Source organism: Crotalus tigris, unplaced genomic scaffold (genome assembly GCF_016545835.1).
Source record: "Crotalus tigris isolate CLP2741 ecotype Arizona unplaced genomic scaffold, ASM1654583v1 scf7180000017585.4430047, whole genome shotgun sequence".
In the NCBI taxonomy this organism is placed as follows: Eukaryota; Metazoa; Chordata; class Lepidosauria; order Squamata; family Viperidae; genus Crotalus; species Crotalus tigris.
Genome location: NW_024096493.1, coordinates 4317957 through 4339514, shown reverse-complemented (window position 1 = coordinate 4339514; position 21558 = coordinate 4317957). Strand labels below are relative to the sequence as shown.

General features: G+C 37.3%; 1 protein-coding gene across 3 annotated transcripts in view; it reads right to left on the bottom strand.

Moving 5' to 3' along the window:
• Nucleotides 1-4830: 4830 nt before the first annotated feature.
• The window catches only part of CEMIP2 (cell migration inducing hyaluronidase 2), a 74001-nt gene continuing 57273 nt past the window's right edge, over nucleotides 4831-21558 (bottom strand). For all 3 annotated transcript variants that reach the window (XM_039361691.1, XM_039361683.1, XM_039361701.1), the window contains 13 exons: nucleotides 19970-20058; nucleotides 16960-17091; nucleotides 16571-16606; nucleotides 16058-16213; nucleotides 13576-13753; nucleotides 13191-13406; nucleotides 11257-11468; nucleotides 10265-10447; nucleotides 9484-9703; nucleotides 7970-8050; nucleotides 6176-6324; nucleotides 5443-5546; nucleotides 4831-5219 (listed from right to left, as the gene is read on the bottom strand). In XM_039361691.1, the coding sequence (XP_039217625.1) occupies nucleotides 5023-5219; nucleotides 5443-5546; nucleotides 6176-6324; nucleotides 7970-8050; nucleotides 9484-9703; nucleotides 10265-10447; nucleotides 11257-11468; nucleotides 13191-13406; nucleotides 13576-13753; nucleotides 16058-16213; nucleotides 16571-16606; nucleotides 16960-17091; nucleotides 19970-20058 (1953 nt within the window). In that variant the 3' untranslated portion in view covers nucleotides 4831-5022. The remainder of the gene's footprint in view (nucleotides 5220-5442; nucleotides 5547-6175; nucleotides 6325-7969; nucleotides 8051-9483; nucleotides 9704-10264; nucleotides 10448-11256; nucleotides 11469-13190; nucleotides 13407-13575; nucleotides 13754-16057; nucleotides 16214-16570; nucleotides 16607-16959; nucleotides 17092-19969; nucleotides 20059-21558) is intronic.

Genomic DNA, 21558 nt, shown 5'->3' with positions numbered 1-21558 from the left:
AGTTTTTTTTTTGGTTATTTTTGACTTTGGTTGCAAGCCTTAGTTCATTTTGTGCCTTAGTTTTCCTCACTTCATTTTTGCAGGCTCGGACTATTTGCTGATATTCTGCTTTAGTTATGTGCCCCTCTTTCCACTTTTTATACTTGTCCTTTTTATCTTTCAATTTATCAGAGAGTTCTTTATGCAGCCATGCTGGTTTCTTTTGAAAGCTGTTGTTTTTCTTCTTTGTTGGTATTGTGCTAAAGTGGGCTTTTATTATCTCATTTTTCAAAATTTCCCAAGCTTCTTGAATTGTTTTCCCTTTGAGGATTCTCATCCATGGAATCGTTTCCAAGCTCTAAGTTTATTGAAATTAGCTTTCTTAAAATCCAAGACTCTAGTTTGGCTGTGTTCTATTGCTTGTGCTGTTTAATGAAAACATAAAACAAAGGAAGGAAATTAATAGTTGCTTGATGTTTCTGCTGTCAGACTATTTCCTCTTGGGAGAAATTATCTTTTTTCCATACTGATTGGGTTACCTTGAGAATTTTTCAGTCACACAAATCAGCTGGAAAGGTTTTTCTTCTTCTTTATTTAATATGATTACTTGCTTCTTCTCTGACGGAGATTCCTTACAACTCCATATTAAAAAAAATAGCATCTGGTTATCTTACAAAGACAACTAGATTGTATGGTTCTGTTGTCTGTTGTTGGACAGAAGCAGTTTTCAGCTTTTTGTAGCTTTTCTGCAATCTCTGTGTTGTTGGATCTGAATGTTGACCCTTGGGTTTACATCCATTCTTATTGCATAAAAATGCTATCATCTGTCTGTCTGTGTGTCTGTCTATACACATGCTTGGAAAAAGAGCCATGACTGATCTCCAGATGATCTTTAAACTGTAAGTTCTAAATTCAGACTTGGAGGAACTGTAACTGAACTAGTTGATCACAAGTTTGAATAATGCTTCCAACGTGGGCTCCCAACATTGCTTAAAAAGAAAATGAAAGGCAAAGCCCCATTGTGGTGGATTTAGTATGATTTGGCAGGTCTTGTGAACTCAATTGTTTTTTTATCGTGTTTATATAAATTATGATTTTTATGGCTTAGGATAGACTTAATTATGTTTTACTTAGTCAGCCACAGTTAAACAAACATGGCTTAAAGGGTGAATGAACTAGACAAAGCATGGAACTTGGATTCTGGCTTGCGCTAGATGAACAGGAGAGAGGGAATCTCTATTGGGCTGCCTGGATATTTGATAAGTTTTGATAGTAGTTATTATCCTTGAATATTTCTTTCCCAAATATTTATTTTGCACAGAATAGAATTCACAGTTAGTAACAAATTCACACATAACATGAAGTAATATTGTGCTGTTTGGGGCTTAGATCCCATAGTTTATTGATCATTCGTCATTCTAAATTATAAACCATGTTCTCAAACTTCAGTGAATGCATTCATACATTATGCTAAGCCATATTGTTTTGTCTTAGATTAGTACAGGTTCTAAAGCTAGCCGTTTATTGTTATTTCTGGTTTATTTAACCACCCACGTTATGGTTAAAAAAAAATTGTTACATTGGATAGGGCCACTCCCCAATCACCAATTTACTAGTAATTGTTGTTCTTGCCACATCTTTCTTGTATGGGCAGATGTGCATATTTACCAAACTTTGGGTTGTAGCCAATTCCGATCTGTATTTTATAATAATGTCTAAGGCAGATGCGTCCAACCTTGTAGCCAATTCCAATCTGTATTTTATAATAATGCCTAAGGCAGATGCGTCCAACCTTGGGAACTTTTAAGACTTGTGGACTCGGAGAATGGACTTCAACTCCCATGCTAGCTGGGGAGTTCTGGAGTTGAAGTCCACAAATCTTAAAGTTGCCAAGGTTAAACACACCTGGCCTAAGGAGAATCCAGGAATATACTTGGGGTTCGATTACCACAGTGGGTGGAAGGAGAACAAAGGTCATGACGTTGATATCTTGGAACTAGACTAGTACAAGAGGTGAATCAGTGATATTAAAAATAATTCATAGAATATACTTACTCAAGTTTCAGACCTCAGAATTTCTAATCCAAGCTATGGAGATCTATTTTTTTAAATATACTGTTACTGAAGATTTTTTTAATGATTAAAAAAAATACAAATATTAGAAAAGAAACACAGGAATTAAGAATAGTGAATAAGTGAGAAAGTGAAAAATGAAAAAGGTTATAAAGATGTAGCTTCCAATCCATTTGACAGTGGTTATGTGTTTATATTTTACCCTCCCTTTCTCCAAGGACACATCATAATTTCCTTCTTTCCGTAAGCAATCCTTTCTAATCCTCAAACCCATAAATCACATTTTTTTTTTCAGCAAATAGCTCATAAGGGTTTTACAGTCACTGATAAATATAGTAGATCTTTTTCAAATGAAACAAATTAATTTCCATATTTCCAACTATCAGGATGATTTTGATCTTAAGGTTGGTTGGTGCCTTGAAGGCCCCCCCCCTCCAGCCTTAACTTTAATTATTCTATCCTTGTTTTAAATGCCTCATTTTACTGAAATATAATTTTATATGGTTTCAGAGTTGCTTTGTGAGCTAGATCACTAAATTAAATATTTTAAATAAATGCATCTAGAGTAGCTTCAACAACCAACCGGTATGTACAATACTATGAACTGATAAAAGAGTTTAATTATTTTTTCAGTCTCTTCTGACCTTTAATCCTGCTGATGATTTGCAACTCATCTAGTAGAAAACTGAAGGCAGGGAATATTGTCCTAATATCACTAATGGAGACAAAATAACACACTGTCCATCCCCTTTTTATTGTACCATTCCTGATCAAAAGTGAAGGCCGGTCATAATGGCTGTGTTATACATGTGATGTTTATGCAAGACAGGCTTCAGGCAAATTGTTCATGTCTGAATCATCTTGGATTGAATCTATATAAGCTTTTCATGAGCAGCACCTGTGGCAGATTTCTGATACAGCATCAGGGAAATAGAAGGTCTTCTTCAAAGCTGAGAATTGTCTCTGGCTATTTTGCTAGAGGGCATTTTCTGAGCAAAATGTTGTTTGGCATTTGTTCCCGCTGGCAGAGTAAAAACTCAGTTCAACCCTTTATTTCCTCATTATTTCAACCGGTGAGCAATGTATTTGTCACATATTGCCATAATCAGCAAAGACTCATCAGCTTGAATTGTTATATATTCTGATTGCAGAGTACTTGGTTAAACACTTGCCAAAAACATTTTAGCATAAAAGGAAGCTATTACTACAAGACATCTGTTGGTTATGCCCAAGGTTCTATAGTGTTTAAGGTTTTCATATTTAAGTGGATGCTCTCCAAATTTATTGGACAATCCCCATATCAGATTGACTGACAGTGATGGAGGATATAATCCAGCAGAACTGAGACGTATTCAACATTGCACCTTGGTGTATCTTGTGCAAAAAGGAATATTTGACAGGAAAAATGCTATAAAAAAAAAATCTAGGACTACTAGGACCCCAGAATAGCTGTGTACAATTTAAAAACTATCTGCTTGGCATTTAGTTCCAGACTATCTGCAAACAGTTCAGATCTTTCTAAGGTGCCTTGGTTTGTTTGCAAGCTTTCTGCATCATCTGCTAAGTTCATGCCTAATTTGTATGCTACAGTACTTAAATCAGCTTCTTGATTATTTGGAGGCATTAGGCCTATTATGTTCTGACTTCCAATACAACTGCTAGGATAGAAACAGAGTAACAGAATAACAGAACTGAAAAGGGACCTTGGAGGTCTTCTAGTCCAACCCTCTACCATTCCAGACAAATGGCTATCCAATCTCTTTCTAAAAAATCTCCAGTGATAGAGCACCCACAACTTCTGGAGACAAGCTTTCCACTGATTGCTTTCACCGTCAGGAAATTTCTCTTTAGTTCTAGAGAAGTTTTCATCCGTTACTACTTGTCCTGCTCTCAGATGCTTGGGAGAATAGGTCGATTTCTTCTTCTCTGTGACAGCCTTCAAATATTGGAAGACTGTTATCATTTCACCCATAGTGCTCCTCTTCATTAGACTAGACATACCCAATTCCTGCAACTGTTCATCGTATGTTTTAGCCTCCAGCTCACTACTCATCTTGGTTGCTCTTCTCTGCTTTCTAGAGTTTCAACATTTTTTTTGTATCGTGGTGATGCAGTATTCCAAGTGTGGTCTTACCAAAAGCATTATAGATCAGTGTACTAATAGTTCACATGATCTTGATACTATTGGTCTGTTGAGGTAGCCTAGGACTGCATTGGCTTTTTTGGCAGCTGCAGCACACCGTTGGCTCATGGATCCCTTACACAGTTACTGCTGTTGAGCCAGGTATCACCTATTCTATACCTTACATTTGGTTTTTCTTGCCTAAGGATAAAACCTTACCTTTCTCACCACTGAATTGCATTTTGCTTGTTACATAGGGCTTCAGTTTCCTAACTTGTCTTATCTATATCCAATTATACCCCAATGAGATGACAAAACGCTCTAGAAACAGCATCCATAATTTTCCTCATCCAGAGAATTATTTTCACAATAAATTTTTGTCTGACTCGTTCATTATTCATGTGCATAGCCACAAAGATAAGTTTTGTTTTTGTTTTTTTTTCAAAAAGAAAAATAAGCTCCAAAACTGGAAATAAAACTGGCTTTTGAATAACGCACTAATATGCCAGTCTTTAGCTAAGCTTTTCAAGCAATCCAAAGTAAACAATCCTAATTCTCCAATACTTCTTTTTCTTGAGATTATAATGCCATCTCTCAAATGAAAGACTTTTTAAACAAAACATGTAATAACAGAAGCATACCTACTACCAAAGGACTCATATTCTTAACAAATACTTTTTTATTCTTTAATATTTTGTACAATCCAAAGGTGCACAGGCTGCCATTCAAGCATTTGGTTTAGGCATATATCCAGATCAAAACAGCAAGTGGGATAATATATTTTAAAATCCCAACAAATAAATAAATTAGTTCACATTGTCTTCAGTACTCCTAGGCACTTTTAATTCCTATTGTATTCTTAGAGCCTGCTTTAGGAGTTCAAGATCTTTCCGTTTGCTTGTATTCACTCTGCCGCAACCATATTCCTCCAGTTGCAAAGGGATGTACTTTTCAATCGCACCTAAGTCCTCTTCGGCAGAACCTGTAAAGAACTTGACCCAAGATGGCTTAAAATTCCCTCTGAATCCCAGAAAACGAATGGTCTCTGAAACAGACAGGAGAGAAAAAATAATAACAAGTCTAAATGATATTCGACATAATTATTCTCAACAAATAATTATATCATTTAAAAAAAGAGTTTTGTTCTAGTAATACTGCAGGTTTGAAAAATGCCCCAATCTCATAAAATACATATCAGTTCTAATTTGCATACCCTTTAGAATTTGATTTCAAAAGTTGTGGAAAAAAATGTACAAAAGCAAACAAACCTGCATTGTGAAGATTTGGTGGTTTTGCTACCCCCAGGGTCGTTAAGGCTTCAGAAATGTTAAGGCTTGTTATGTTCCCTCTGCTGGTTAATACAACTACAGACCTAAGAGAAAAATGTGGATCAGATGAAGTTGGAGAGCAGAGAAGAACACTGACTTATTGCAGCTAATAAATATGAATCTTGAGTGGGAGATCTTGAAAGCTGCAGAAATAATTTCAATATGCTTTGAAAATATTAATCTCTTTTACAGGTTGTACTAACACATAACATGGTACATTCTCTGTAATACTAGAATTTCTATTTTCTTTCTCTTCTTTAAAAAATAAGATTCTTTTCTTTAAAAAAAGTGATGAGGTCTTGGAAGCTAAGCGGAAACAAAAAAGATTTTGGAAATGTTCAGTGCTGTTTTGAGACTTCCCATCTATTGAATACAATTAAATCTACAGAACAATACGTCCATATGCTCAATTTCCAAAACTGATCAAACTGCAGAATCATTTCAGGCACAAGTCACGCATGACCAAGCAGTTTTAACAAAAGAGTATGATAGTTCTTCCAGCATTCTGAATTTTAAAAAAATGACCGGTTCACAGCAATAAGGAAAGTTCTTTATTCTTTTATAAAGCACCTAACTATTCTGACAGCATTTTTGTGGATTTTAAACACAAACACTAAATTTGCATTTCTCTATCCACTTACATTAGTTTATAGCTTTATACTATATTTCCTACCTTTGGGGAATTCCAGTTTTTATATAATTTTCTATGAGCTTGATCTTCTCTTCGGGAAAAAATGTTTCTTTTGTTACTTTACCCAAACAGGCATCAATGACTATGGCAAGAAGGCCCACCTTTTTCAGTGGAAACTTGACATCATTGACCTGAAAGGAAGAAAAAAACTCTCTTAAAAGCATTTATTTTCTCATGCCTATAAGAATTATTTGTAAATACATTAATCTTCTGCCACTAACAGAATGCCCCTGCATTTAACCATGGTTTGGCTTATAAATGGCAATACGGGTGGTCTTCAACTTACAAACCATTTGTTTAGCAATCGTTTGAAGCTACCGTGGTGCTGAAAAAAAGTGGCTGATGACTGGTCCTCACGCCTATGACCATCGCAGTGTCCCCTACAGATCAAAATTTGGGCGCTTGGCCATTGCCATATATTTACAAGGGTTGCAGCATCCCAAGGTCACTTGGGACTTTCACAGTCGACAAGCCGTCAGGTTCACTTAACAACCCTGAGATTCACTTAGTGACTGCACAAAATGTAACTGTAGAATTTGATGCGACTTGCTTAACGACCGCTTCGTCTAGCAATGGAAGTTCCAGTTCCACCTGTAGTCATATGCTGAGGACTATCTGTGCTGAATTTCTGACCATGGACAATTACTATTAACGACCTACAAAGAAACTATTAATGGACTCCTTTTAAAAACTATGTTTTATGGCAACCACCTGTGTGTGCAGGGGACCCATTTTGAACCCTGGAAAAGAGAATTGTTTCAAGCCTTGTACAGATAATTTTACTTAGAATTTTTAATGGTAGAACTGTGGTCTGCAGTTCATGCCTTCCTTTCAATTGCCCTGTGATTTAAATAAAACTCTCACTAGTAAACCCCCAGTCTACTTTTTCCCTCCTCCAATCCTGATTTTTGATCACAGTGTCAGGATAATGTTTGAATTAAGCTCTAGGACATAAATACCAATTAAGTGAAAGATTTACTCTGAAGTTCTGTATTCAGTCCTGAAGTAGAAAAAACGGAAGGAGATCAATTAATGCTACCTCCTCCCCCCCCCATTTAAAACAACTGCTTTTCTTCTAAGAATGAGGAGTATTAAAATGTCACTACTGTGTGTTAGTGTAGAAATTCTCCCACGGAAATTTATCAAAGGCTTCTGAAAACCAATCGTGCCAAAATAGGCAGCAACAGGCATGCTGAAAATGTCAATCCCCTCACTTATTTTCTTTCTCCTGTTTGCAGAAATGTGTGAAGCCGATTAAGCAGTTTTAGCAGATCCAGTTCGGTGTGTGTTGTGTGTATGTGCTAAATCCAGCTCTCTTCCTTATAGGAGAAGAGACTAACTTGAGTCCACTTTATCCCCTGTGCATCAGACTGAGATAAGCAGAGATGCCTGGGAGCCTCCTTCAATTTCATGCTTCAGACTGTTTCTTGCCTGTTGTTTTTCTTGTGTATCAGGCAGGGTGAGCAGCTAACTTACAGCAAGGAGAAGCACAAATTTCTACTTTTCACGAAGCAAGATCTTCTTTGTTCTGTTCATGAAGCAGGCAGGAGATGGTACTCTGGGCTGGCCAGATTTTTACAAGGGGAAGTAGTCTGCAGCCACGGCTTCCTTGCCTTCTCTTGGAAGGCAAGCAAAGATAACTCACACCCTGCCAGGGAAGTGGCAAGGGCTTGCATCCCTGCCCTAACCATCTGCTGTCAAATCCCCACAAGTTTCTAAAATACTTTCTCACACTGAAAGGAATGTAAGGCCCAGGAAAAGAACAAGAATACTTACAGATATTGAATATTCTTGTGATTCTGACGTTTGGATTTTCACAAAGATGTAGGTTTGATGAGGATCACTGGTAAATACCACCTGAATGTTAAGGATACCATATATATTTAAAACTAGTAATTTTGGGTATTATTTGACAGTTCGTTTTGGAACAGACTATTGAACTGGCGAAAAAAAAAATCATGCTAAGATGTACAAACATCCATGTAAGATGAGAAAGAATGCATTTTTTGTTGAATCACGGAAAAATACATCTTTGAATTAAGATATAGTGGTCCTGGGGTGTACTGGATCCTGTACAGATTTGCACATTGGTAAAATCCTGTTCAATTTTATATATGTATAAAACCCATTTGTCATTTTATAATATGGATAAAATTACATTCTAATACCGACTCTTCCCATGAGTCCATTAAACTGGTGGTTTACTGTAAAAATAATATAAATCGGACTATAATTTTTCTAAGAAAAGATTTTTAGATGATAACTCAGAAATGAAGCAATACAGAAAAAAAGTCATGATATTATAAAAAGTACATATAGAAAAAGAGCCTCTACAAACAACAATAAATTATTTTGTTGGCAATTAAGCTGCTTCTTTCTTTCTACTTTACTGACCACTATTTTATGACCACCATAAGGGCAAGCTATCTAATAATTATCAATTATTTTGGATTTTGTACTCCAAAGCCTAAATTGGCAAAATTCCTGAGAAGAATTGTAGAAATTATAGTGTCAAATATCTGGGGAATTATTTACCTTTACATACAAAAGTCCACCCTAGAGTTTGAGGTAGTTTACAACTGAAGTATAAAACCAATAACAACAGTAACCCATGGCTACCCACCCCATGTAGATGATCTCCATCTACAGATTTAAGAATACCTTGGGAAGACATTTTCCACTTCCAAATAGTGGAAGTGTGAACCAGCATTGGAACTGGATCAGGCCACACTGACAAATGTTGACAAATAACATGTCCATCTTGCAGGGATTCTTTCTTAAGCTTATTTTGACCCATGCAAACTCTGATGGAAGCTAGGACCAGCTAGTACTCTGAAGCATTCCGTAGTCTGGTCCTGGGATATTATCAGCATCATCACCTGAAATGAAGGATCTTCCAAATAGTAAATATTGCTCTTATTCTAAAGAACATCCAGGTTCTACTGGAAGAACTTTGGACTTAACTCTTCCATTCTTTTTGGAAGAGTTTTTAATCTGCTTTGTTTTATGATTTTAATGTTTTTTTAATGTCATTATAAGCTACCCAGAATCATTTGACCTGAGATGGACAGCAAATAAATTTTGTAATAATAAAATAATAATCTTTTTCTAGTTCTACTAAACACAAGCAACCATTCTGTGAACTGTGCTTGACAGTTCCCATGCCTATTTTCCTTGAAAAATACATTCAATTCTTTCTGCAACTCACCTGCCAACCTGACAGATAACCATGGAATAAACCATTCAATATTTTTGTTTCATACAATCTTACCTCCACAATCATTTCTCACCTGATCTGAGCCACATTTCAGACAGATGTTAGTTATTTTTGTGGGCATTCTTTTCACAGCTGTTGGTTTCTGGAAGTACTTTGGATAAGCGTTTGTTGAGCAGTTACTGTAAGATTTTGACTGAAAGCTGGCCTGTATTTTGACTCTTTCACATCCCTGAGATGAACAGTAACTGTGCCCTTCTCTGTGATATTTGGCTTGCAGGAACAGAAACAACAGCCTGCCAAGGAATACAGAAGTAGAGAAATATTAAACACAGCACACGCCATTCCACAGGATGCTACAGTGGCACAACTGTTTACTTGTACGTCTTACTTTATGCATCTTCTGCCAATGCTATTAATTTAATTTTTCTTGTTGAAATATGATCAACTTCCCACTCAGACTGTGAATTACATTCATTCTGCCATTTATAACAGCCATTTTGCTAGAAATGAGAGCTCCTTCTTTCTAACACACTATGTATGTGTAGATGAGAGGAACAATGTTTGTGTGAATAAATACATTCAAGCTCATGGAGGAGACAAGATGCAGTCCTGGATAGAATTATTTAAGATAGACAATGACATTGACAAACTGAATGGAAAATAATTTCTGGGCGTTCTTAACAGCCTATCTTGTGCTAACCTTGAGAAAAATGACCCTTCAGTCATAAATCTGTTCATAACCACAAACCACAAGGATTTCTCTTAGAACTGCATCCACGCTACATCTCTCAACTCTTAGACAGCCAGACCAAACAGTCTTTAGTCATTATTTTAATTTTATGGAAAACATCTACCCAGTGCTATCATCAAAATAAAAAATTTTCTCTGTTCGTCTCTTCTGCAGCTCAGCCATTGAAGACACGGCAACATAATCCTCCATATTATAATAAGCAGATGCCTGTCTCTGGAATACATCGAAGGTTACTTGAAAAGAGGCATCTGGTGGGTAACAGAGGCCAACTCGGATCCAGTCATTCCTAAAAGAGAATTGATAAAAAACACTGTCATTTATGATTTTTTGATTTGCTCTTTGTTGCATTTAACATTCTTATTCAGCAAAGACTATTTGAGAGCTGGAAATTTTGCAAGAAAAGACAGTGCCACTTATTAGGGGGCTGAGGCAGAGAAAAAACAATTACAGCAGAGACAATTAAACAACACTTTAGGGAAACCGACTGAGCAGATGTCTCTTCCTCATGATGTATTTCTATGTAGTCCTCAAAGCCCTTATACACTTGGAAGGTATTTAACCAAATTCTGTTTTCAAAGGAGGACCTCAACTTTGCCATGATTTGATGTGCTTTAACAGTGGTTTTAAAGGGGAGATAGAAGGCATCCCATTAGATTTCAGACTTTGCCTATCTGGTGAAAAAGATTTTGAAACCACCGAACAAGTTTCATTATGCTGTTCGTTTAATGCTAGTACATGTCATGAGTCGTTACCCCACATCTAATTAAATATCCTGGTCACTTTTATTAGTTTTATTTAAAGCCTTAACTTTCAGATTCAAATGATTCTATTTTCTTAAGTATGGTTGCAATTATTTGTGTAATATGTAAGTTACACAGAAATTGGGTTGATCTGTGTATCTAACTGGCTATCAAATATTACCAATATATACACAAGTATGTTTTATGGACCTTTGATTGACCACAATAAAGATCCTTACCTACATTTTCCTGAGGACTGTCAGGTTCCACAGGATTTAAAGCCCATAAAGACTATTGATTACATGCTTAAATAGTATAGCAATTTACCACAAAAGAACACCACATGCAAACGTACTTGTTGAAATTAATGAGGTATAAGAAAGTTATTTGTGGGGATTGTCCATTCCAATGTATCGTGTAGCCCTTTTGAAGCATTACCACTGGCTGGTATTGCTGGAAGTCAGCTTTTTGATTATTAATACCTCGAAGTATCATAGGGTTGGAAGGATATTCGTCTCGTACCATAGTCATGATTAGATTCTGTGGGTTCCGGGTCTGGATGTATACCTACAAGAAGAAAGGGAAATGCTAAGTCCTATGAAATGACAAAGACCTGATCTATCAAAAACACACGCAATATAAATGACCTGGATGTAAGACAAGTTAAATCTCAATTACATAAGAACTCTGAAGGAAGAAAACTATTTTTACAAAGAATTATATGATCTAAGGAAAACAATAATAAGAATGATTCAATTAAAACTATGGGGTGGATATAGATTTTAGGGCTTAGCAAATCCTCCTTGTCAGCAGTTATCCTCTCTCTTTTTTGTTATTGAACCCTAATAATACGTTGAAATAAAAATAAAAAAAAAATAGAAGTTATGGGTTGAATTGTTTTTCTGATTTGACTGGTAATCTTGTATGACTGGAGGAGCAATTAAGCTTTAGGTTGCCCTAAAGTCAGAAAGAAAACCGCAGTCAGGAATGCTGGAGAGACTATGAGATATTTAAGTTTTCTAACCCTCTAAGCCACATTTGAACAGGATTAGTTCCATCATAATCTCTTCCGTGTGAAGTCATAGCAATACTCTAATCTTTATACACAATATGACACATGGAAAAGTGCATTATTAAAACAAAGCAATATTATTACAGAACAAGCACAGATACATCAACATGTTACTCATACTTCCCTCTCTCATGTCCTAAGGAACAGAAAAACTGTGAATATGATATGGAAAAAACAATATAATGGAATTATTCTTTCTTCATATATCTGACCCTATATTTGCTTTATTCATGCTAGTGTTTTATATTAATTAGTATTATTTAAAAACATAGAAATAGAGATGGTGGTGAATGAATGATGCATTTATTTATTTAATTTGATTTATTTATAGCAGCGGTTCTCAACCTGTGGGTCGCAACCCCTTTGGGGGTCGAACGACCCTTTCACAGGGGTTGCCTAAGACCATCGGAAAACACGTATTTCCGATGGTCTTAGGAATGAGACATCGCTCCTCTATCTGTCTCCGCACGGCTTCGAGCTGGGGGCCGTCCCAGTGCCGGATTCATTTCCGTCGAGCATCTCCTAAGGGAGGCTGTGCTGCTTCGCAGCCTTTCTGCAGAGGAGGCTGAACTAAGTTCTGCGGGCGCTGTCGCCCTCTTGGCTCTCTCTCTCTCCCTCTCCCTGCCTGGGCGCTTCTCCAACCAGGCTGGGCGGAGCCGGCAGCTGGAGCCGAGCAGGCTGGCGACCTTCAGAAGTCAGGTGAGGACAGGCGAGGCGTGCTGAGCCCTGGGCATGGCGGGTGAGTGAGTGGCGTCAGTGCGCGCTTGGAGAGTCCTTAGGGTTGGGGATCACCAGAACATGAGGAACTGTATTAAAGGGTCACGGCATTAGGAAGGTTGAGAACCACTGTTCTATAGCCATCCACCTCAGTCAATGGTTCTACAGTCTTTGTGTAGCTCTGTTTTTATTCATGTTAACCTATTTCTCATTTCCTGAATTAACTTAATCTTCTGGGTTTACACTGAACCATAACTAGCTGCCCCACAGGATAAAACGGGGAGGATAATTTGTGGTTTAGACAATAATTCAAACACAGCCATTGTATGAGTGTGGGTGAGAAGACAGAAAGATAGTACATATATACTCAGCTAAAAAATATTCAAACTGCTGAATTTAAATGTAAATGCAAATCAATCATTCAACCTTTTCCTCTAGAAAATCGGATATGCTATTCATGTTTCATGCATACAACACAACATTTGCATCTTCCTTTTAACCTGAGCAAAAGTTCCACTGCAGACTACACCATTCCATGTGATAAAGTTGGAACAGTCTGGATGTCGAATCAGATAGTTATCCATTCTACCAACGTAAGTGTCCTTGAAACCCGTCACCGATCCATCAACATCGTGGAATATTGAATTCTTGTCACCGTCCTGATCAGCTTCTTCAAACCATGGGCCAGGTTTTCCAAAGAAGACTTTTAAAGAAACCTTACAAGACAAAAAGTACATTATTATTTATTTGTTATTTAATTTATAAATTGTCCATTTCCCTCACAGAGACATCAGTCTAATGCCACTGATTACCATTATTGTCTTCAAAATCCTTTCCTTTTTCATGTGGAAAAAGCAACTTTATTTTTTTTTTTAAAAAACTTACATTTTCACCAAATGCCACCAGGGAAATATTGTTTTGAGGTGTAATTTGCCAGGTGTTTTTCAGTGGGAACCCAATTGCACTAGTGAATCTATCAGTAGTTGGCACAAAGTTATTGAATGTACATTTGGTGAGGCGAATAGGTCCATCATAAATTTGAAATCCACGGATTGGGTAAGTCCTGTATAAGCAGAAAAATGATTAGAAACATCACTTTCCCTGCTGATATAAACATTTACAGAATAAGCAGGTAAGAGGAGAGTTATTAGGGAATAAAAGCTATTAAATATAATGAGACTCTGTGAAAAAAGCTTTAGATCAGTGGTTCTCAACCTGTGGGTCGGGATCCCATTTGGGGTCGAACGACCATTTCACGGGGGTCGCCAAGCAACGCAGTCTGCTATTTTTTCCCTCCTTTTCCTTAGCTGTGCTACTCCCTTTTATTCTATTGGCTTTTGAAAGCCAGTAGAATAGACTCTCTTGAATAGAGTCTAATTCTATTGGCTTTCAAAAGCCAATAGGAATTGTCCAGGCTGTCTCTGCCCTGCTGAGCCCGCCAAAAGTCCCATTCTGCAAACGGTGCTGCACCAGTTGAGTAGTCCTCGACTTACGACCGGTTGAGTAGTCCTCGACTTATGACAGGTTGGGGGTCGTGGCATTAAAACGGTTGAGAACCACTGCTTTAGATTATGGCAAAATTTATGAAAATATTTGCATGCTGTATTTTTAAATGTAGTCTTTATTCTGGCCCCTATTTTACTGGACCTTCCTGGCCCAAGGAATAATTTCAGACAGGATGACATAAATGTATATACGTATGTATCTATATTTTAGACAAAGTTCCCCTCTCAATGAGAAAACTGCAATTAATGAATGTGATCTTTGTTCTTCTCCCACTGATTATCCTAATGGCAAGTGGAAGCTACTGAATCTCCTGAAGCTTCTTAGGAAGAATAAGTATATAGATAAAAGATATCAAAGAACAGGTGGAGGATGGTTTAATTTTCAGTCATATTTTCAATCCATTTGAGAACAGATAAGCACAGATCTTGTAAATCTGGTAAATTAGTAGATCCAAGAGAAATAAAAGTACTGAAATGATATTAGTTTCTGCCTTTTAGGATCAACCATCAACTGTAAAGGAACAAGCAGTCAAGAAACAGGCCACAGACTTGCGCTCAGCAGAACAGCCATGGAAGAAACCTTGGAAAAGATGTTCAGATGTGTTGATGGGTCTTGTACCTACAAAGATCAGAGCAAGTCACCGAATTCCATTTACACTCTATAGAAGAAAAAGCTGAAGTAGCAGGAGAGAAAGATTGATGATGCCCTTGAACTTTTGGTTTGGAGAAGACTCCCAATAATGCGAAGAAAACAAACTGATGCATCAATGAACAATCCACTGTGAGTTCTCATTTGAGGCACAATTCAAAAGGCTCATATTATCCCACTTTGGACATGTTATGTGAAGGCCCAGCTCTCTAGAAAACATTCTCATGCTGGGAAAGGTGGAAAGAAACAGAAGAAGAGGGTGGCCAGTGCAAAGTGGATGGACTCAGTTATGAATGCAGCATTAGGAATCTTGAAAAAAACTAACAGGTTAATAAAAAGAATAAAGAAGAGGGAATTAAGCTATTTTCCAAAGCACCTGAAGGCAGGACAAGAAGCAACAGGTGGAAACTAATCAAGGAGAGAAGCAACCTAGAACTAAGGAAACACTTCCTTACAGTGAGAACAATTAATCAGTGGAACAGCCTGCCTCCAGAAGCAGTAAATGCTCCAACACTGGAAGTTTTTAAGAAGAGACTGGACAGCCATTTGTCCGAAATGGTGTAGGATTTCCTGCCTGAGCAGGGGGTTGGACTAGATGACCTCCAAGGTCCCTTCCAACTTTATCATTATTATTAGTATTATAAGAAGAGAAAATAACATGGTAATATCTGCAAATCTTAGCTATGCTTTGCTCTATTTAGGAGTAACAGAAGAACGAGTGAAAGTGGCTGGCAACCATCCACATTAACTCCTTGTCAAGAAATCTATGCTGGTATTCACCCATCAACTTACATCTTGCAGGGGCAACCTAAGTTTCTTCAGGAACTATTTGATTATCATCTCTTTTAAAGAAATGGATACTGTCCTCTTTGTAAAGAAAAAAAAGATGCATAATTTCTTAAACAAGCTGGACATCCTCTCTGGACTGTTCTAAAGAATGAAAAAAAAAAAGCCCATACAGGTGATCAGATATATCAGGCCAAGGGTTTCCCCCAACGTTCAGATGGGATGCAATTGCCTTGAATCTCACTTTTGCAAAACAATCATAGTAAATTTCTGAGGATTCTGCAGTATAAATTCAAAACTAAATTGTGGTAGGCTTCTAACTAAGTAATAAAGTCATGTCAAAAGCTATCCTTGCTAGGGCCATAAAATCAGCCAGATAATAAAATCAGTCAGATAAACCCACATATCCAGGCTATAGAACACTTACCGGTTTCTAGGTAATGTGCGTGTTTTATTGTTTACTCCTCCAGTCCCCCAATATTTGTTCTGGCCTCCTAAATAGCCGTAATTCTTACTTTCACCAACAAAAAGAGAGTTTGAGACTTCTTGGCTGGATCCTTCATCACTCGGAAAGCTTCCATCACTATCAGAAACAAAACCAAAGACTTTTCGCAGATGTAAAAGATCCAATTCTAGCAAGGCTCGTGCCACATTTAACAGAAGAAATGACCAGCGCCGGGTTCTTGCCTTGTTTTGTCTTGGTGATTTCACCTCATCTGTATGATGGCCTGATGAGAGAACTAGGCTACTAATATCTGGTGAGATGTAAATTTTTTGAAACCCACTATCTGGCAATATTGTCAGGAAATTAAGGAAGATGGTGTGCTACCCTGATCTATTTTAGAGGAGAAACGAAATATAATGAGATTCTGTGTGTACACATGGTCCAGGGGAGTCCAATAAATGGCAACCATTGAAAATAAAGCCAAACAGTACTAACCTGGCAAAGGTTAAGCCTATTCCATTGTCAGCAAATCTAGGGGAGAGAGAAAAAATAACTTGTTTTTAGAAAACAGCTTCTTTTGATTAGCATTAAAATAAATACATTTTTAAAATGCAGCTCAGAACTTGATCCAGGCAAGGTAGAAAATGCTGAATCAGAGCTTGGCAGTGGAACCCATTTTCCTCAAATGCAAGCGGCGGGTTCAAAGCAAACTTAAAACAGAGAACAGCAATACACACACACACACACACACACACACACATCCAGTATGTTTCTGCTACCTTCCCAGAAAGTACAACGCAAATAGATTTAATGAATGTAGTCAGCTCTGCTGTTCAAAATAATTTACTTTAGCAACATGCTCACATTTGCTCTGGAGGACTCACCCTGAGTTCTGAATGATGATGTCTCCACCTCTGACCCAAGCCCCGTGGTCATTGTTTTTATAAGCTATTAGTCTTTCTATAAGAGCAGCAACCCGGGGCTTCTCAGGATTTGCATCTTGATGAGGCCGAAACCTGATAAATGAAAGACAGACAGAATTGTACTGGCCTGTGAGCAAATCTGCCTACATGAACAAAATATTAAAACTACTGCTTGACACAGGAGATCAGCTCCAGTATTAAACATGTCTGAAGAAATGAAATAGAGAACCAAAGATTAGCTTGGGTTTGACACGGAAAAAGAGACAGAAGATCTTTGTGGCACCATAGTTGTTAAACTACAAACTACCACGCTAGCTAAGTCTAACATGAGTTATCTTCCAATAGCAGTCTACTTCCACCCTCTCACCTAAACAATATTTACTTTCTCCTAGTAAACTCCCACTGAAATAAAGAGAACTCTGCACTATAATATTTACATACATTACACTCCTTATATTCTTTGTTTTCCCAATTTCTTTATAAGAAAGCAGGGATACACCGAAGTTATGAGCAACCACCTAACTTGTAGACAACGTTCAGTGGTGATTCAAATACCTCTAACGGAGGGCCTAATATAATGTACTATGGCGTAACGCAATGTGTTGCAATGAAGAAGCCAAATCTCTAACAGTGTGGTCACCAGGACATCAAGTAGCTTAGCAGTTCAACAGAGAACAAAAAAACAGGGGACAAAAAACCTGAGTGGAATGCAGTAACAGATCTATTCATAACAGCAGTCAGCCATCAGAGATGCAGCAGAAAGCATTCAAAGAGACCAAGGAGGCAAGAATAAAAATGAAAACTGGAATATTTTATTATTTAGCTGAGGGGTATCAGCAGAAAATAACTAATATATAGCTAATATCTGCAGAAAGAAAATCATAAACACTAACTTGCGAAAAAATATGTGGGCTTGTAATTCAAAATTACAAGCAACAAATTAGAAGCAACAAAAAGGGCTTTTTGTCTAAGTGACTACTTATCTTTTTTCAGAAAAGAATGCATTGCTTTGTAGCTACCAATAATTATAACAAATTATGCCACATCATTACTTCTCTTTTTACGAAGTAATTTTAGTTGATCAGTGGAGTGCAGTAGACAAAATTACCTTCACTTCAGGAAAACATCTAATAAAGTTTCCTATATGTCCCTAATAGAAAAGATAGCAAGATGTAGACTAGAAACTACATTACCATCTGGCTGAAGATCAAAGGCTCCATTCTAGACCTTGTATCATTCAACATATTCATAAGTAACTTAAATGACATGTTAAAAATATGACTTCTAGATGGCACAGTGTATTTGACAGCAAATACTTTACAGAACAGCATTAAGATTCAAGCGCATCTTCTTATTTGGAACAATAAGCAGAGGCAGCACTCTTTCAAGACGCACAAATGGAAAAACCTTCATTTGGATAAAAAATTCAGTGGCATAAATACTGTGTAAGATAGGGACAACATCCAGACAGTAGACCCTGCAAAAAGGACCTAGCTGGCTTGATGAATCACTAACCAAACATAAGCTAGTAGTATGATACAGCTGCTAAAAAAGCAAATATAATCCTAGGTTTTATCAATAATAGGTTCTACATTTAGGCAAGAAAAACCAAATGCACAGGTATAGTATAGGGGGTACCTTGCTCAATAGTAGTAACTGTGAGAGGGACCTCGGAGTCCTAGTGGACAATCACCTAGATATGAGCCAGCAGTGTGCTGCAGCTGCCAAAAAGGCCAACACAGTGCTGGGCTGCATTAACAGAGGAATAAATCAAGATCACGTGAAGTATTAATACCACTTTACAATGCCTTGGTAAGGCCACATTTGGAATACTGCATCCAGTTTTGGTCACCACGATGTAATAAAGATGTTGAGACTATAGAAAGAGTACAGAGAAGAGCAACAAAGATGATTAGGGGACTGGAGGCTAAAGCATATAAGGAACAGTTGCTGGAATTGGGTATGTCTAATTTAACAAAGAGAAGGACGAGGGGGGACATGATAGCAGTGTTCCAATATCTCAGGGGCTGCCACAAAGAAGAGGGAGTCAAGCTATTCTCCAAAGCACCTGAAGGCAGGACAAGAAGCAACGGATGGGAACTAACCAAAGAGAGAAGCAACCTGGAACTAAGGAAAAATTTCCTGACAGTTAGAACAATTAACCAGTGGAACAACCTGCCTCCAGAAGCGGTGAATGCTCCAACACTGGAGGTTTTTAAGAAGAGACTGGACAGCCATTTGTCTGAAATGGTATAGGGTTTCCTGCCTGAGCAGGGGGTTGGACTAGATGACCTCCAAGGTCCCTTCCAACTTTACTATTATTATTATTAGTGCCAAGATCAAGAGAAGTTATTCTGTGTTGCTCAGACTTAAGTTATGGTACTGCATTTTAGGAAGGACCCTGATAAACTGGAGAGCAGCAACCAAGAATATAAGAATAATAAATATAAGAAAGTTCATGAGGACAGGTGGGAGGTTACAGGCATTTTTAGACTGTGCCTTGATTATAGACAGCTGCAGAGAAACAAAGGTTGTATCCAGCAAAGAGAAACAAAGAGCTGCAGAGAAAGAAAGGTTGTTTCACTTGAAGAGCAGTCATACAGAAGATGGGAAAGAAATGACTGTAGCTCTTCCGGAAGAAACAATATGTTTAAATTAAAAGTGTGGACACTGGGGATCACCCCACCTCTCCATATTAGGAACTGTTCAACAATGAAACAGGCTGTCTTGGGAGATGGTTGATTCAGTGGATTTAAACCAAAGCTGACTGGCCATTTGTTAGGCTACTGTAGTAGTGGGACTCTGAACTGTCCAGAGGCAGAATCTTCATGGTCCATATTTAGTTCTTGCATTCTATGATTCTGTCTGAAAGATTGCTACGTACTTTGTCTTTTGATATTAAAATTCTGGGCAAGACTTTCCAGATGTAATCTTTAACCATTCTGCATCCCATCCCAAAATTTCATTTTACCTTGCATTAGTGTCCAAAGACAGGTATTCCCTTTTATCTGTAGCACTTGCATTGGTGATTTTTACTCCTTTATCAATGAATAAGCCAGCCTCAATAAAGGAAAAAAAAAAAAGAGACAAATTAACCTTTTCCACAACTGAAAAATCTGTGGATAATCTAGCGAATCTTAGTGGTGCCTTCTCACAAGGAATAACTAGGTTTCCCAAGTACTTGAGGTTCCTTCATATTAACATATATTAAAAATAGTCTTATCTCGCACACTAAATATTTCAGAAAGACCCTTTATGAAGGACTCAAGAGGCAGATACTCCTTTTGAGCCGAACACACAACTTGTATAATACCATTCTGCCCTCCCAACCAGATAATTGGCATAGTTACAGGTAAACTCAACATATCTAAATTGACCAACATTTTTAGTGATATAATTTTTCAGCAATTAATCTGTCCTTTTTAATTCAAACGAAAGGAAAATGACTACGAAGTCAAGTTTTAAAAGATTGTAAATCAGTTTCTTTGGGAGTTTGAAAAGAGTACCAGGTGCCAGGTTACTATCTACTAATTAAGATGTCTTTTTTTCAAAGAAAAAGAGCTTATAAAATACCTTCATTGAAAGGATGTAAACAAAACAAAAAAATATTCCTAAGGGTAGGAATAGGGACAAGGAGGCCATCCTGTTTTTTGATCATCTGAAAATGTTAGGGAAACTATGGATTGTTCTTGCATATCCTGATGCTGAATACACATTGCAATATTTATTCAGAGACCAGATTCACTGCATTCAGTGGAGATTAGTTTTAAGTAGAGATACATAACTTTTATTATGTTCATCGAAACCAGTGGCAAATTGTTCAGGAAGGAAGGAAGGAAGCCATACTTAACAAATGCTTATACATAATGAGTTGTGGATTATAAAGGATATGAGCAGTTTATTGTTTTCTTTATTTAAAAAAAAATCTCTCTCAAATTCCTGTAAAAACAAAACGTGGCAAAGGCATAAAAAGAACAAAGAAAAAAGGTATGATTGTCCTATCTTAACATTAATTCCTGTTTAAACTCACCAATATATGACTTTGGGTTGATGTTAACAAAGCTATGTAATCTGCACATTCTTTAAAATAGTATTCAGTATTTTATACAGGACCATTTATACTGCAATTGCAACGTATACACTGGTTTTAATAGTCTTGGTTTTTATAGTCTTGGAAGAAAAACAATCCCTTTGATTCTAATATCTCAAAAAAAAAAAAGATTAACTAGAATTTGATGCCATTTCCATCTTATTTCCAAAAAGCCATTTATGAGTACAGTAGAGAAGAGATTATTTCAAAAATATATGCTTAACTAAAATTCCAAACCAAGACAAAGAAGATGGTTAGAAAAGATCATTGTGCATTTTTTTCCTACATTGAAAATTTAAGTATGCTAGCCAAAAACAATATGAAGCCTGTTTCTATGGTGACTGCTGTTGGAAGAACCCCAAAGGCTCTCTGGGAAACTGGCTTGCTCCAATGGGGTTAGCCCATCCCATCCGCACTGGCAGAAGGGACATGCTGAGCGCCCTATCAGCCAAGAAATTTCAGCTGGCAGG